At 31.7% G+C, this 18,408-nt stretch overlaps 2 protein-coding genes across 9 annotated transcripts in view; one reads left to right on the top strand and one right to left on the bottom strand.

Moving 5' to 3' along the window:
• The window catches only part of LOC126852092 (protein furry), a 36,464-nt gene that overhangs the window by 16,019 nt on the left and 2,037 nt on the right, over positions 1-18,408 (bottom strand). For 2 of the 7 annotated variants that reach the window (XM_050596553.1, XM_050596558.1), the window contains exons 1-21: positions 15,022-15,251; positions 14,508-14,584; positions 14,394-14,435; positions 13,817-13,993; positions 13,472-13,656; positions 13,215-13,414; positions 12,362-13,152; positions 11,883-12,286; positions 11,220-11,795; positions 10,996-11,131; positions 10,749-10,919; positions 10,468-10,657; positions 10,208-10,384; positions 9,081-9,227; positions 8,500-8,670; positions 8,268-8,417; positions 7,986-8,155; positions 7,612-7,883; positions 6,832-6,986; positions 6,425-6,588; positions 1,393-1,602 (exon numbers count right to left, since the gene is read on the bottom strand). In XM_050596553.1, coding sequence (XP_050452510.1) covers positions 1,393-1,602; positions 6,425-6,588; positions 6,832-6,986; positions 7,612-7,883; positions 7,986-8,155; positions 8,268-8,417; positions 8,500-8,670; positions 9,081-9,227; positions 10,208-10,384; positions 10,468-10,657; positions 10,749-10,919; positions 10,996-11,131; positions 11,220-11,795; positions 11,883-12,286; positions 12,362-13,152; positions 13,215-13,414; positions 13,472-13,656; positions 13,817-13,993; positions 14,394-14,435; positions 14,508-14,517 — 4,498 coding nt within the window. In that variant the 5' untranslated portion in view covers positions 14,518-14,584; positions 15,022-15,251. The other 5 variants (XM_050596554.1, XM_050596556.1, XM_050596555.1 and 2 more) reach the window with 5 other exon arrangements.
• LOC126852108 (thyrotropin-releasing hormone receptor-like) lies at positions 2,435-6,425 on the top strand. 2 transcript variants are annotated; one of them, XM_050596593.1, is made up of 4 exons: positions 2,435-2,984; positions 4,405-5,359; positions 5,805-6,009; positions 6,176-6,418. In XM_050596593.1, exons 2-4 carry the CDS (start codon positions 4,556-4,558, stop codon positions 6,277-6,279), a joined length of 1,113 nt encoding a protein of 370 aa, XP_050452550.1. In that variant the 5' UTR covers positions 2,435-2,984; positions 4,405-4,555; the 3' UTR covers positions 6,280-6,418. The 2 variants fall into 2 exon arrangements, with proteins under 2 accessions (XP_050452550.1, XP_050452548.1); XM_050596591.1 differs by lacking the exon at positions 2,435-2,984 and having other exon boundaries at positions 4,127-5,359; positions 6,184-6,425.

Here is an 18,408-nt window from a genome sequence, read left to right as displayed (position 1 = left end):
TTGACGCATTATTCTGAATTATAAAATATTAATGCAAATTCTCCAATTAATAGGCGTTAAACAGATAATCAGCGATAATTCAATGTTTATATAATTTATGCAACACGCCTCCAGAACGTTAATCGATGAAAGAATAGACATATGAGAATTGTTATATTATATAATTAGCATTACCTTTATTACATTTGCAGGATCAATTGTTAATGCAAATAACTGTAATTCTATTAAGATCGTACATTGCTGCGTAAATTTGTGTTGACTTTCTTATTGCGTGCGCTTCTATGATAATAAAAGCAAATAAATTCTCTGTTTCTTTTAGTAATCTTTTAGTAATCCAGCTGCGTTATAATAATCGCGTTATTTAGAATGCAAAATAAATTGCATTGCATAAATTGCATTGCACTGCAAGTTCTTTTTCATATGTCAAAGCTTTTGAAAATCATAACAATTTTTTATCATACCAGATAGTATTCTATATTATATAAATTTATTAATCACATTCAAACTGATTTTTAATTTCAAAAAATCCTTACTTTTATAAACACATTCACAAAATTGTGCATATTTTTCAAAGTTATAAAAAATAGAAATGCTATATATATATAAATAGCTTTAAAATTATTTACAAAAGAGATTATCTCTCTTTGGATGCTTCTTTAAATAAGTAAGCTTTTCACTGCTAAAGTAAGCGTATGCTATAAATACATTATCTTGTACGAAAATAATATCAGTTTAGAAAAAAGAATTGCAAGATTTTTATGCTTTGAGCGTTCCTTACCTACGATTAACATATTTTTTATTAAATTGTTTCCACAATACGTTTTCACATTACAACAATAATAAATAAATAAAATAAAATAACTCGAAAATTTAAATACAAGAAAAAAAATAAATTTTTAATTATGACTAAATAATTGTAGCTCATGCAAAAATACTTTTCTACAACTGAAGTGTTTCGAGCATATTCCATACACGCCTACATAGACATAAAAAGTTCGTAATTATGTTACACTGAACTAATTTAAAATATATTAGACCTGGTACGATATTAGAATTACAGAAAAAGTAATAAAACAATGTTTAATCAACCACATTTTGCATTTCGCTGAACAAATCAATTAACTCGAGATAATACGGAAAACTGTAATTAACTATATCGAATTATGTGTGATAAGAAATGTGTCTAAAGAAATATTAAGAAATTCTCAGCCTTTTGATTTAAAAAAAATTTCAAAAACATGAAAATTAAAAATTTCATCTTTTAATTACACAAAACATAATTTTTTTTAAATTAGTTTTATACGTTCGTTTATTATATTATAACTACATTATATTACAAAATAAATCTTTCAATTAGGGTTGTGAAAATATTAATAAAGATTCTCCACTTACCACTGAACATTGGCATTGTTAGCTCCGGATGTAACTGAGCCAATTGTCGTGAAAGGTACATTTGACTGCGGCAATAAGTGGTTGATAAGAGGACATCTAATGTACCACCTCTAATTGTGCCACCGGAAGAAATTTCACCTGCAGGATTACTTTGTTGACCTGGCCCAGAAGTCACAGTTGCAGTGGAACTGGCAAGAGGATCATTGTGTCCTGTGACAAAACATGTTAAGAATTTTGAAAAATCGATAATTATGTGACAAATATGAACCGGACTTTTTCCAAAACATTTTATTCCATCATAATATTTTTAACGCACACGCAAGTTATTTTTCTACATAATTTTCATTAAGCATTTTTGCCACCGGATTGGCAGTTTTTTTATTTGCGTGTCATAAAAAGTAGTGGGATGTGTCGAAATCCGATTCCACATCAATTCTTCGGTGCGCAATTAATTTAGATACGTCTCACTACTTTTTATGACACAAAAATTAAAAAACTGCTAATTCGGTGGCAAAAATGCTTTAGCTATTCATAATGGAAACTATGTAGAAAAATGATTAGGGCGTGCAATAAAAAAGTCCGGTTTATATTTGACTTATTACTTGTCCCTATTTTCTTATTATTAAAAATTAATTGATAAAATTGGCAAATTGGTATTTATGTTATTTACGTTAACCAAATCAAATTGATATTTTTATAACACGTGCACATAGTGTATGATTTCTTTATATCTCTGAACATATAATTATGTGTACATTTTGCAAAAAATATCTTACATCAATAAATAACTTTTTCTCCGGCAAAAATCAAATATATTTTTAAAAGAGAAAAGAAACTCGTCACACTTTTATGTTAATGTACTTCTGTATAAGATTCTTTTTCAATAAGCTCATATAAGTTTTTTTTCATGATATGATAGAATAGCATGCGCCGCGAAAAGCCGGAAATTTATATACAAGTTTGATGCGCAGAAGCCAGAATGTTGGATGCACCGAGCTTTATCAGGAATGGTTGCGTCAGGCACCTAACAGAAATAGTTGAAACAGCACACGGATACATTCTTCTCTAAAAATGCAATATTAGTGCCCTAAAGTTAAATGTTTCAAGTATTAAATCCAAATTATTCCATCGCGATGCTTTTAATAATTCATTGCTTTTCTTTTAAAAATAAAACAAAGTAAAAAATATTGTGATTATTATATAATCCACTTAATCATTTATACTTAATTTTAATAAATAATTGTGTGGTATTAAATTAAAGTGTCGCAAATATCTGAAATGAGAAATTCAAATAATATCTATGCGTGAGTGATAATTTTACACCGGCACTGAACATAACATGTGTTGCGCGTATATAAAAGGATATATATACGTTTTTACATATATTCGATATATTAAGATCTTATGTCTAATGCGTGAGACATATAGTGAAAGATTCAAGTGTTTGGAATATCGCAGTTAATTAAAAACAATTTTCAGCATTGTATCATGTCAAATGTCTACAGAATCTGGATAGTAGTCCAATAAATGGTTTGCATCTGGCTCTTCTCGCAAATAAACCATTAATCCATTAATTAAAATTCAATAAACAGGTATGCATCAATTTCTGATATATATATAAGAGGATTTGACGAGCCTTTTCAACTAATTGGAATAAAATAAAAATTAAAAAGCATCCATTATACTTTTTAAAGAAAATATTTAAATCTAATTATTTTATTACAGTACTTCTATATAAATTTCTATATAATTATACGCGCACACACACAATTATATTATATTAAAGTGATATATATCAAAATTTTATTTTTATATTAAATTTTATTTTCTTAAATATCATAAAACTTATGCAGAAAGAGCATAAGAGCAGATAAGATTGAAACTAGGAACTAAATATAAACACTTAAAGAGCATAAGATTGAAAAACTAGGAGGTAAATATAATCACTTAAAGTGATTATATTTATTTTCTTCGAATAAATAGTTTATAACGAATATTCCCAAGAAATCTAAAACACTTTATTTTTATCATCGAACTAATATTAAGATTCTCCTGCATTTATATGGATATAATAGAATATAATATAATAAAATAGATATAATAGAATCATTATTCGATATATTTAAAACGAGTGTTGCTATTAAAATTCATAAAAAATATATGTCAAAGTTGAAGGAAAATTATATCGGATTTTCAGTTGTGTAGTAGCACAGACAAGAATTTTTCTCATGCAGTTATCATCGTATCATAAAGTGATTTCTCTCTTAGTTTTATTTATAAATAGATATCGATATTGAAAAAGTAACTCAACAAGACATATATCGAGTAATGAATATTTTGACTCAGTTCAATAATAATAAAATTTTATCTTAAACAATATCAAAGTATAACATATTTATTTAATTACAATAATGAATTTCAATAATAAGATCGCTAATGATAGCATATCTATTACGTGTGAAGGATTTCCGTGTGTGCATGATAAATGCTATATCTCCTCATAAATTTACTTTTTATAGTAAACATTGATATTGCATTTTATGATATTATCATATAGATGCAAACACGCTTATTTTATCAAATAAAAAAATTATTGAATAATGTATGGAAATATCAATCGTCAATTCCATCTTTTTTATATTAAAAACTACGTCGACAATTAAAATGTATCTTGCATAATCAACAATTATAACTTTGACAATTAAAATGCAAAATTAATTCCATTAAGATTTATTGAAAAATAATTCAAATAAAAATACTTGAAATTAATTAAAAAATATAACCCAATGAAATATAAATTTTGTTATTTATTCAAAATATAAAGGCTATTTATTTAAAAAAAAATTCTGATTTTCGATGCCCTTGTAATTATGTAAGGCTTCGAAACATCAAGTAACCAGTTTCTTCAGTTTCCAAATTCAGTCTTAATCTCGATATATGATTTAGAGGAAAATGCATGTAGAACTCTATATTTCTCTTTTTTCTTTCAATATAACACCAATGCTCTTGCAGGTACATTGCATCGTACATGACAATACTGATACGATGCATCGTATATGACGCAAGCTGTTATACGCTCTATGCTCAGCGCAATTTTGTCGTATTCTGCTTCTCTTCTCATTGATGACACCGATTGCAGACAAGTTTAAATTTATACGCAAGGATGTTCGTTGAAAACCAAAGCACAATAATACAAGAAAATGTGACTAGTATAATTTTACAAGACATCCAACGATATTACACGCCGATTCTTGTACATTTGGGTCTGCTGGGCAACTGCTTATCCGTATGCGTGTTCTTTGGTACGAAGCTGCGTTATTTCTCATCCAGTATTTATTTGGGCGCGCTGGCAATAAGCGACGCTATCTTCCTGGTGACAGTCTTTGTAGTCTGGCTCGCTATGGTGGAAATAGATCTGTTCAATCGATGGGGATTCAACCAATTCTTCATTTATATCAGCACTCTCTGCAGTTTTCTCAGCGTATGGCTCATAGTGGCCTTTACCGTCGAAAGATATGTGGCGGTCAGGTGGCCACTTCGTCGTCAGTCTTTATGTACGGTTGCTCGAGCAAAAACGGCAGTGATCAGTCTGACAATATTAGCGATTTTGGTGTGCAGTCCGGTACTCCTGTTCTCTAGGTCCAATAAGAATACGAATGGCTGTGACTTAGACAGTAATTGGGAATCCTGGGCAAACGCCTACAATAACTTCGACACAGTCATGACGTTCGCTTTGCCCCTGACCATGATAGTGATCTTCAATACTCTGATAGCGCGCAATATTTACAAGTTTGACCATGTCCGACGAACTTTGACTATAGAATCCAACGCTTCCAACGATAAAACTCAGACTCTTCGAGATAGAATGCCACAGACTAAGGTTACAAAAATGCTTCTGCTCGTTTCGAGCACATTCTTCTGTCTTAATATGCCATCGTTCGTCCTCAGAGTAATCGCTTTTCTTTACGTACGTATCTACATTTAATATGTTAAATCGATCGACGTAATATCGATCATTACATAAAGAATTTTTTTTTATTTTAAAATATAAATGGATAATAAAAATTTCATTAATTTATCTTTTTTAGAAAAATTTCTTTTTCTATAAATTACAATATTAATGGAATCTCATTTAATGCTCTTGCGCATTATATAATACTTTTGTAGAAATTACCTGTGTAATAGAAGGATATACGCATAATCACGGCTATGATATATTATCCATTATCAATATTAAATCACATTTTATATAATCGTATAGTATCGTATTGTAGTATAAACTTTTTTTTTATTTGAACTCTGTCAATTTATATATTAAATTACACTTTTTTGGTAATAATATTTTTAATATTTCACAGTGTGTTAATAATAATTATTTTTGTTTTGTAATTATTATTATTTATTAAATTTAGGACTGTAACAAATCACCAATATGGCTCTCTCTCGCGCAACAAATGTGCAATCTGTTATTCGATACAAGTTTCGGAATAAACTTTATTTTTTATTGCGCCAGCGGACAGAATTTTCGCAGAGCGATGGTCGACATGTTTATAAAACGTTCAAATACTAGAAGAAGCGGAACTCTTATACAGATGGCGAGCCATGGAAAACAGTATGGTAAATATTTAATAAAAATTAATAATAACAACGACAATTGTGCATGAAAATTACATTGATTAAGAAATTTTTCCATTTTTTTTTTTTTTGCTATATAAATTATGTTAATAAATAAGCAATGCTCTAGATTTGCGAACAATTTAATAAAACTTCCCATTTTTTACAGTTTCAGAATTTCAGAATTCACGCGTAGATGTAATTCAACAAAACAATCACATTTTGACAATGCACAACAAAAAAATTGTCAGGAAATGCAAAAGCTCTCAATAAATAAAGGATTGTGATACAACAAAAAATTCGTTTCATTACAATTAACTGACTAAATCATGTGTTAAAAGTAAATAGTTAAAAACTGATATATTATAGAGCACAGATATATACAGTATAGTATAATACAGAAGAATAAGTTACTTACCAGTATCAAGTTCTGTAGCTGAAAGCGGACCTACGTTTCCGAAAAAACGTTGATCCAACAATTGAAGAAGTTGAAGCGCAGCATCGTGGACCGGAGCGCGAGGACATCCTGTATTCATTAACGTGACGTTGATGATGCTGGTGTAGTGATCGCAAGGATATTCTCTGAGAAAGACCAAATCATAAACATGTTTACAATATTCGCGAGTCTTATTATTATATCACGATTATATCAATGTCTCCATTAATACAGAAGTTTTAAAGTATTTATTCGATATATATATATATATATATATATATATATATATATATATATATATATATATAATATTTTCCTCTACTCAATAAAAACGTGATTTTACATGATACATTTATATCCAAGACATAAATTTTTGAATTTGTGCATACCTGGCACTGAAAATTGTTGCCAAAGCGAGAAAGCAGCCATCAGCTACTTGTGGAGCGCCAGTATAGCAACGATCCACCACCCAATCCAATAGTGTACCAATATCGGGATTTCCTTCGAGCAATAATACAACGGTTTCACGTGCGAGTGCATAAATCTGTAACAAAGGTATAACATTAGATAAAATATGGGATATTTTAATTCAATTGATAATGAATTCAATAATATTATACAGGGTGTCTGATAATAATCGCCTCGTAATGTTCAGGTAGAGCGGGTTAAACCGAGTAGAAAAGTTTCTTTATCATTTTGCAATCTTCGCAAAATATAATGAGATTAATTATAAAAAATTGGCTCCGCGAGAATAAGTACGCGGGGAGAAAAGACATCCTACTGTTACGTGATGCTAGATGTGCAGCAAAACAGTAGGAGCGCTCTATAAATGATAAGACGGTTACATACGAGCGGTATGTAACGGTGATCGTGACGGATTCTCGCGTCCTAGCAACCACATGTTGGGCCATTCTTTGCTGCCGTGCGCTAATAATCATGCACATTGACCGATTTTTTAAAATTAATTTCTCACAATAAGTATTGCGAAAATCACAAAATAATACAGAACTTTTCTCCTCGATTTTATCTGCTCTATCTGCACACTATGGATAGGGAATTATTATCAGACACTCTGTATACTATTAATTATATATAATTTTATACATGTAATTTTGAATGTTAAAATAATGTTTACAGATAAAAGCTTATATAAGAAAAAACTAATTTACCTTTTCGTCTTTACTGGCCAATAATGAGTCTAACCATTGATATAAAATGGCACCCTCTTCCGAAAGCGACTGTGGATTAAAACATGATCCGCAACAGAGTAATCCACTCATAGCTTGCAAGGCTGAGAGTTGCAACTCCGTGCAAGATTTTTCCTCCTCTTGCATAGACGACGTGCTTGTAAGCGGTTTGCCATAAACACCGGCCCAACTAGCAAAGAGCATGAATAGATTTCTTCTTAAGTCCCTCTTCAACAAGGTATAACATATCTCCACTGGAGAAACAAAAAAAAAAAAGATAATGAATGAGTCAAGGCATTATATATAAACTTATTTCAAAACTCAGAATTGAGTTTGATCAGAATAAAATTGCTTACGTGAAAAACTTTTAATCATTTTCCTGATGAAGTTACAGAAGTGCAATTTAATGTCTCGTACAGCTGGTGCTTCCTTATCGGTCTCGTTCTCTAAATAAATGCGTGCGCCATCTATATACTCGACAAATGTAGGATGTAAGGATTGTGTTTCACGATCTAAAACCGCTGTACTGGAAAAAGATTACACAGATTTCTTTAAAACTTATATATAAAATGTAAACAAATAGAGAGAAGAAAACAAAAATATATATAATAAAAATATATAAAAAGTATATAACTCACCAGATGCCGAATGTTCCATATTCGGCAATTAATTCCAGTACTCTTACTAGCTGCAATCTCAAAGCATCGCGTCTTCTTCGCCGTCTCATATTTTCCTGTTTCCGATCCACCGCTTCCCGGATGTAAGGAACCAATTCTTCCATCAAGTCTCTGTCGCAAACGTAAGATGATCAAAAAATGTTTTGCATTTATTTTAACTCATAGAGAATTCTTCATATGAAAATGTGCTTACTTTAAAGCATCAGCATTCACTTTTCCAATTGCCTGCACCGCAGCATCTCTGACGTCGACAGCCTCGCATCTCAGCAAAGGTACGGTCAGCTTATATAAGGCTGCCGGGCTCGCGTTTGTGCCAGGTGATTTGTTATCACCACGTTCTGCGGATAAACTGTCTGGCGAAGAACTGCGAAAAAAATACTACTGTATTTCACCACTTACAAACTAATTACATTAGCTTTCCTTTATACAATTCGTAAATTAATAATATTCTGTGTGCGCTTAAATATATCCGCCAAAGTTTAATCTGAGAAAAAAGCGATCGGGAACGGTCGTGAGGCTAGGCAAGGATGGCAATACGCAAGATTGCACAAAAAAAAAATTGTTAGGCCGGCAAGAAAGCTCGAGCACGAAGCTGAAAATTCAATGAAAAAAAAAGTATCAAACTGTGTTGCGTTATATAAAAGAGTAAGAAAAGAGACGAAGATTCAACAATGGAAAATACAGAGTGCGATTACCAACGACCGTTCAAATCCCGGGTGACATCAAAGGAAGCATGGTCGTTTTTGTTTGCAATTATTAATCTCTCAGGCTCACCTGGTACGCTTGTGACGGGTGTAGATGCCGGAAATGGACGGTACAGAAAACCGACCCGGCAGGGTCTGCGCCCCGCCGAGATTCTCCAGGCTCTGACTCAACTCCTTACTCATGCACAACACACCAAACTCCACCGTATGCTGACCACTAGAGTATGCAATACAGTGTACCACCAATGCTCCTTGTATCAGACATTATTTGCTCAATACTGCTCAAAAAGTCTACTACTCTAATATCTCCCAAAGAAGGAAATAAAGATATACATGTACGAGACATAGAACGATAGGAAACAGCATGCGAGAGATGTGATGTTGCGAAAAATAAAGCGACGTATGTGCGTAGAGGAAAAGGATAGAGCAGATATGGATCCCGCTCCCGAATGCAACACGCGAATTTGGTACGAATTGGTGCCAGTGTACGTGATGGCAGAATCGCCATTGTAAAATGTGCACAATATTAAATAGAGTATATATTGTGTATAGTAATAGATATATATTTTATGTGCATTTAATTAAAAAGATATAAAAAAAATATATATAACTCGATACATGTGGCAGTGTACAGGATTAACATTTAAAATGGAAAAACTATAAATTATTTTACAATTCTGTAAAATATATTTAATGTAAAATTTCCCGAGACGAATAAACAAAGATGTTTCTGTGGAATGATAGCTACTAATGTAATCCAACACCAATTGATACCAAGTGATATTGATTTTATTCTGCGTAATTCACTTTTCTTAGATGCACTTAAAGCTCTATATATTATTTTACTAAACACGAGCTTTTAATTATTCACGATCTTATTTGAGTATCTCAACAAACTACGTGTAAATACAAATCGCATGTATAGCTTCTATCGATGCAAATACATTAATCTGAGAAAAAAGCGATCGACAAGCAAGGTACTTTGCTGCGCTTTTGTTTATTAAATATAAATTTATTTAATTATATTTGCAACGAGCGAAGCGATACACCCAATTACACGTATTTTTCATCGAGTGATATATAATAAGCATGAATAATCATTTAAATTTAAGTTTTATTGAAAAAATTAAATAATAATATGTAATGAGATGATCCATATGATATTTGAATACCTGCCATAAATTTTTATATGCTAACCTGAGACTGAGATCTGGACTGGCACACCGAACAACCGGATTTGGCACAGGTGGCACGACTCTATATCCAAAAGTCAAATAATTTTTCCAAATATGCATATAAACGTCTCTCTCGTTTAACGGTTTTCTCACTGTCGTTGAACTTCTCAGTAATGAAGCTCTGTTGTCATTTACCGGACTGTATTCAATTTAATGAGTTTTAATAATTTTAAAATTGAAATGTATACTTAATATAAATTAATTATGAAGATTTAATCTTACGTGGGATCCACTACTGAAAATAGAGAGTTTATGCGAGTAAAGACAATAGGCCAAGAATGAGTAACAGCATTTGGACATAATGTGAGTACTCTATCCTTTTCTAGAAAGGCAAATAGACAACTGGCCCATGGATCAGCCCCATTTAAATTAAGTGAAGAAGAACTTTTGGTACTGTTTTCATCATGAAATCCTGCAATATAAAAAAAATATAAAGAAAATGTAATATATATATATATATATATAGTCTGTATACATTAAAAGTATAGGAAATAAAACACTACCAGCTGTCCAAACGCAACTACTTCTATCTGCTATCCATTGTAAATCCACATTAGATGTAGATGCGGCGGCTGCTTTTTCAGCTGGTGGTAACATAGGATAACATTTTTCCAAGACAGCAGGACAGCAAGCATCAATCACATCAATAACAGATTGATCATCTTCAGGTCCTCCTGAGAATGATATAAAAAATGTATACACTTACATTGCAATGCATTTTGTAGATTTAATTTGGGTCAATATAGTTACCTAAAGTCTTCATTAAAAGCTTAACTTCGCGAAGAATATGAACAGCCAATCTTCGAGGATAAAGACGACAATTGCAGAGCATAACCAATGCAAATCCTTCTACTAGATAGAATATATTTGACACAGGTTCTATTTTCTGTATAAATAAAAAATAACATTGGTATGTATTTTATGCACGTTTTTTTTTATATATGCTATAAAGAACTAAAAAAATTAGTGCAAACCTGGCCTGATTCACATTTCTTGATGCCAACATCTACTCGTATATTCACCCGTGTATTATCTACCGATTGTTCCTTAGACCTTATACTAGGACTTGTCAGAGCGTTCTTCCAACTGGTCAGCAGTTGCAACAACATCCTTGAGCCATTGTCGACAAGTTGTGGGAATGTATCTTGCACATCCCTAGCTAGGAATTGCGTAAATCCGAGCACGACATCCTGTCGCCAATCAGGAAAATCTAATACTAAGGTTTGCAAACTTTGATATGCCAACGCACGTAATTCTTCGTCCATGTGTACCGTCAAACGAGACAGTAAATCAACTAATTCTGCACCAGTCATTCCATCAGGAATCAGTCGTGGAACAGCGGCAACGCAGGTTCGAAAGAGGTCTATTCGCGGCTTGCGCTCCCCGGTGATCATCTCGTCCGGTTCCTTATTCATATTTTGAGTGCTGGTCATCATGAGAGGCCTGCCATAGTGAACATCTAACGCACGCAAGATATCAACAAAAACTCGGCGTACATGTGGAAAATACGAAGACATTCCTATGCTTCGTGCAGTATCTTCTGTCAGCATCTAAATTATAAAAACATATTAAATTGCAACTATGTCATGTTTAATAAATGCATAAATATTATATATATCAGAATTACACATATATACTTTATTTAAGAATGTCTTCTTAACACGCATGGTGTTTCCACTTGGTAGTACACCCATAGTACGCGGCATTGGCGGTTCTCCCTCCTTCTGCTGCAAACTATCGGCTACGACGAGGAATGCTCGAAGTCCGATGCTCATACGTTCGGGAGTTAAAATTATTTTTATTGGTCGCCCGACAGACAGCAAGTCAAACACTATTTCACGCATCGCAAAGTCCAGTCTCTCTTGCGCAATAAACTGAATAATCTTCACAAAAATATTCAGCGGAGTATCTCGCGGTACTACCGCTTTTGATCCTTTAGGAAACAGAGAATTCACTATGCTCTGCAGTCTGCTTTGCGTAGCCGAATTGCTTTCACATTTTATTCGTATCATATAAACCCAGAGTAGACGATATAATGCCTCTGTAATATGAATACAAAAAATGTATATATTTCTATTTTTTAGGAAAATAATACATATAAAATTTTTAATCATACCTAATGCAACGCGACACATCTTTGGATCACGATTCTTCAAGTGAGACAAACACATAGCTAAAAAGTAGTGCCAATTTTGTAGAAAGAACGTTTTTTGGCTAACACAGAGCAAGCAAGTTACTAATGGAAAAAGTGCTAATCTGTGCTTGGACTTTGTACACATGTCTAATGTTGTTGAATACAACATTTCCACGAAGTTTTTCAGACATGGTACATTCACTTCATTTTTCACAGCAGCAGCGACTGGAACGAGTATTTCAACGAAAAGACCAGCTAAAGCATGTTTAACATCTTTGTCTTTTACTTCTAAAAAGTATTGAGCACATTCTTGCATAAATTGAAATGATGCTTCAAATTCTTCTATCGGTACCATTTTGACTCGGAAAAATTTCATCCCCATCAATAGAGAAATAATACTCTGTGTAGTATGAGGACCTGGCTCTTTAGCTCGTAATTCTTTCAGTTCAACCATAAAACGTTTTCTCACTGACATAAATCTGGATTGCGCCAAAACTCCAATTACTTCAGCATAAAGATCAGCAATAATATGTATATTAGCTGCATTTGGTTCGTTTTGTATGCCTTCTCTGTACTTGAAATGTTTAAAAGCAATATTTTCGATATAAGTTACTAAATCTTCATGCCCAGGATGAAATGGTAATTGGCGTAAAACTTCAATCAGCATTAAACAAAATATAAATTCAACAGCAAGATCTCTACGCTCTTGTAAGAGATCCGCTTCGCTTCTTTCAACTGTTTCTACACTTCCCGATACTATTGTATACATAATGCTAAAATATAATATATTTATTAATATATACTTATAAGAGATATTCATTTTTAATTTCCTTACCTTTTTCCTTTTTGGTCTTCCTTTCCAGCAGCAGGTTTTTTATGATCACCACCTTGATCTACAAGTTGACGTTCGTACCAATTGAAAAGTGCTTTCAATATTGATGGTAAACAGTGCTCGGCAACAGAACCGAAAGCCGATAAAAGTTGATCAAATTGTGCATCTTCTCCCCTTTGCAACACTTTTGATAATTGTTTTTCCTGGAAATTAAGCATTCAAACAGAGTTATTTTAATAGTTGTTTCAATGATCACTTACATGTTCTGTCATAACAGCTTCCATCTTCTTCTCCGCCTGTGAAGTAAATTCTGCAAACAGGATACGCATCACATATTCTCCAGGTCTTAAATCCATGTCTCCTATTTGCTGCGGCTTCACTGTTTCCTTCTGAGCACCCCAAGGTAATATGACAGTTATTGCACTAACTCTACTCGAACTTGATTCTAAAAAATAGTGTAATTATTCGTATATATATATATATATATATATATATATATATATATATAATATAGATATATATATATATATATACATATGTATGTATGTATGTTGTATGTATATATATGTACTTTAATATATTATTGTTAAAATTTAAAAACTTACCATTACCAGATACCGAGGTACTCGCAGTATAAATGCTGACAGCGTCGCTGCTTTCTCCTTGCGTAGTTCCATGAACTGTAAGCAGCTCTTGCATAGGTTCAAATGTGGTTTGCGATGTTGATTCCACTGCTCCCTCATGTAATCCTTCGCTATGTGTTGCTCTTAGTTCTAAGGCTTCTGCAAAAGCAATATATGCCCCTAAATGTTTCTACTTATTTGTAAATCCATTTTCATTATATATATTTTAAGCTACTTTAATATACTGTTATACTTAAAAAAATATACAAAGCATTTTTTAAATTTCTTTTATATCTCAATATAAATTGTATTAATTTTAAAAGACCATTAAATATTATATCTAATTATATATTAATATTTGTGATAAATGATTATCTAGTATAAAAATATTTCCTCAATTTAATAAAACAATATCGCACAATGAAAAATAGATTAAAAAATAAAGCCCCTCTATTATATAACATAACATAGATACCTATAACAATCATTAACTCAATTATATCAGGCTTGATAGTTGTGCATATATATATATATAAATCATCAATAAAACGTAACTTACCTGTCTGGGATTCATTTCCCGCATTCGGTTGTGTCTCTGCACCTGTAGAAAATTCATAAATTCATTAGTTCAGTTTCGAAATTTATTATTGTATAGAACATTTGAATAACCAACCTTCAGTCATGTCGCTGATTTTTGCCTTCTCCTCAGGCAACACTTATATGTTGAATATCACCACCGTATAATTACATCTGTAATTTATTAGCTTTATTATGAAATAATATCAATATAAAGCACTGTAGAAACAAACTGACATTTATTCTTCATAAGAATAAAAACAAAAAATTATTTCACTCTAAGCATGTTCTGTCATTGAATAACTGATTTATGTAAATAAAATAAATCTTATCTTACAGATATATAAATGTACATATTACGTATAATTAATTAGATACATTCAACAGGAATCCTTAGTTAAACTGGTAGCACAATTTATAGACCGTGTAACGTAACGTTTATCTTAAACATCATATTAGGAGAAGTATCTCACGGCACAAATTACATCCCGAATAATGACGCAGATCAGCTATTTAATGCTGCGTCGACGACGCAGCGTCGAAAACGCAGAATCCGGGATACGTGAAACCGTACAAATCACAAAGTGATGTAAAATTGCAAAGACACTCACTGTGAATTCGCGCGGAACTGTTACTGTGACGTTTCGTCAACGCCGACGGATCTCGTATCCATTCGTACATATAACGAAATAATTTGTCGTAAAAAAAGGAAGATTCAATGCATTGTTCGACGAAACTCCGGCTCGATTCGTATTTACTATTCCGTATCAACTTTCAGCTTTTTTCCACCTCACTATTCCGTCTTTTTCGAAGAGTATGATTTTTTTTTATTCTCATACTGTTCTCATCATCTATTAGTAAGCTACCACTAGATAGCGTTGAACCTGTTTTCTAACTTGTATCAACAGAGTTTCTCGCGCCACAATAATTTTAATAATTGACAAATTGATGAATCAAGTGATTATTCAGTGAATTAAATACAATATTTTGTGAGAATACTTGGATAACGTTAAACATTTGACATTACAGTTTAGTTAAGAGCTATATATCTTAAAAATTTATATTACATGTATGCAAGTTTATATTATACATACATATATCATATATATATATATATATATATATATATATATATATATATATATATATATAAGGGTAAAATAATACTCGTAAAAAAATGCACTTCATTGAAATAAATAATACTATATAAACATGTCCCGCGCGCGTGCACGAAATATAACAGATTAAGTTAAAGATGTACTATGATATTAAACATTGGACATGTCATATTTATTTTTACACAGAAATCTATTTTTATACGATATGAATATACGTGGGTACAAATCAGAGTAGCACATTTTCCCATAAAGTTTTGGATTGCGAAATATAGAAAAAATGTTTTCTATTATTTACATATATTTTTTTACATACATCAGGAATTAATTAAATATTGGATAAATATTTACATTGCATATTATATGCAGAAATTTCCAGCAAAATTGTTTAAGTTCGTATATAATTGATAAATGATGTACGAAATAATGAAACATAAGGCGTTACATAAAGGTATTACATTTATATATTTCTATTTAAATATTCATATATATATATATATATATATATATATATATATATATATATACACACATAAGCTTATCAGGGACAGCCAACAACTCGATTGCAACCGATCTCACAAAATAATATCGTGAAACACTTACTCTGAACTTTCAAATCCACATTGATTATATTTTGGTATACTGTATACACACACACATACAAAATAGATTGTTCAATTATTATTAAATAATAGTTAGTAAAATTAATTAAATTAGAATTTTTTTTATTTTTTTTTTTTAATTTCTTATATTATTGATTTAGATAAGTTAATAAAAGTTCATGAACCATGGTTTATAAAATAAAAATACCAGCCGATTTGAGCAACGTCAATAAATCGCAAAATATTGTTACTTTAGAAGAGGCAATAATCGTTCTTATTATATTACGCTCATGAAGTCGAAGCTTATAACAACGATAATGACTTATTCGTTTTTCAGTACCACGTACTGTCTAAGTGAGACGCGTTTTGCAATTACATTTGACTCGCAATGATAACAAAACTGGCTAGGAACGCTTTTTCAGGTGCATTGATCGTTTATGGAAAATCGCGGACATGGAACGGTTACGCAGTCGCAAAACGTGGCAGTCTATCTCAAGGTCGTCACTTAATCCAATACGCGACATTCAAGTTCCCGATCTCGGGGCCGACCTCTAACGAGCCCGAGTTGATAACGTCGGCATGTGGTCTGTCGTGTATATTTTTACGAATTATGAATATATTGAATCAGTATGTATTATGTATTATGTATCATAGAAAATTTTATTTAAATCTCTTCGCACTTATCATGCGGCTTCCTCATCTTATCTCATCAGATAGGTTTATATCGGTGTAATGAATAGCTGAGCATGTTGGAAAATTCTTAATTACACAGAAAAAGCTTATTTTTTAATCATTGGTATAAAGCTAATAATTACAGGAGAAAATAAACGCACATCATATTATTTTCTAAAATCTTATGTAGATATAATTCGGTTAATTTTAATAAAATTATTTATATTAGAGAGTAAAATATTTCTTATAAATGAATATTTTATTTTTGTATAATTTCTATTTTGCATACATTGTGCAATATAATCTCCCAAATTCTTAAAGATTGAAATATTGTCAATGATGGTAAAGTTTTTGAGACTAAAAATCTAATTAGTTGAAGAAAAATATATAATCATTTATCTGACATTATAATTACTTACTATATATACTTTCTCATTCCATGTTCTTTTTCATCCAGAATGTAGGGTTTATCTCACAATATTGATAAAAATAATTTGATTTGATGAATTATTTGATGCAGAACAATAAGCTGAAAGTGCAAGATACGCATCCGATCATTGTTAGATATCCGAAGGACTGCTAACGAGACTGTAATAGACAATACAAGTATAAATTAATGGCAACATATTGCTTTTTCAATTAATTTTATTTAGATCAATTTTATTTTGTTTTATTTGTAAATTATTTTTTGTTCGTCAAAAAATGCAATCTTTAAAAATTAGTAAGTCACAATAGATGCTAACCTTCAACATTTAATTAAAACTAAAAATGGACTCTAAATTCATCTACACTTGAAGCGTCTTTTCTATCTCAATCGGTTAGTAGATTCTATTCTAAATTTAATTGTAAGGTCAATGTCAAGTATAATTCGAATTGTATCAAGGTGTTACGTTCAAATCAAGCTCGGACTGAAAGATCAAAGTAATCGTATCTATTCGTGATTTGTTCTCCAACGCATACAGAGAGAAAATGTATCGCTGTTGATGATATGTGCACAAATCAAAGGAATGCTTCGTGATCGATATCGACACAAACGTGTAGTACACTACACAAGTACATAAGCCAGAGACAGCTGATTTTAGCATCGCCTATTTCGCTCGCGCGCGCGCGCGCTTTTCTCACAAATGTATAAATACACTCTGCTTTTTTTGACGTTACCCCATTGAACCCTGGCGCGGTCCTCCGCAATGCGATGGCTGTAAGCCAGGATTACGCAAGAAATGCGTCCCGTTGACCTCCTCCTTCGGGGAGAATTGACCTTGTATTTCGTTTTTGTTCTTGACAGGAACGCGCAAGCTCATTCGCGGTCACTTTAAAGAACTAAAGTACCATCAGCTTGTGTCCTGAAAATAGGTGAAGACTCGAGATACTCTTACAACTTCACGCAATCACGTGGTCATATTTGGTTAACATTTATAAATTGGCAACAATGAACCGATATAAATTCAAACTTTTAAAATTTTGCTAATCAATAAATAGAAAATATTAAATTTAATTTTTTTAATGTAATATCTAAAGTCTATATATTATCTCAAAGAATACACACACACACACACGTGTATGTGTGTAAAAGTTGTACTAAAATTTTTACTTTAATAGTTATCTAATA

This window comes from Cataglyphis hispanica, chromosome 9 (assembly GCF_021464435.1).
Source record: "Cataglyphis hispanica isolate Lineage 1 chromosome 9, ULB_Chis1_1.0, whole genome shotgun sequence".
In the NCBI taxonomy this organism is placed as follows: domain Eukaryota; kingdom Metazoa; phylum Arthropoda; class Insecta; order Hymenoptera; family Formicidae; genus Cataglyphis; species Cataglyphis hispanica.
Note: the sequence above shows the minus strand (reverse complement) of the source record. Positions and strands in the feature narration are given on the sequence as shown.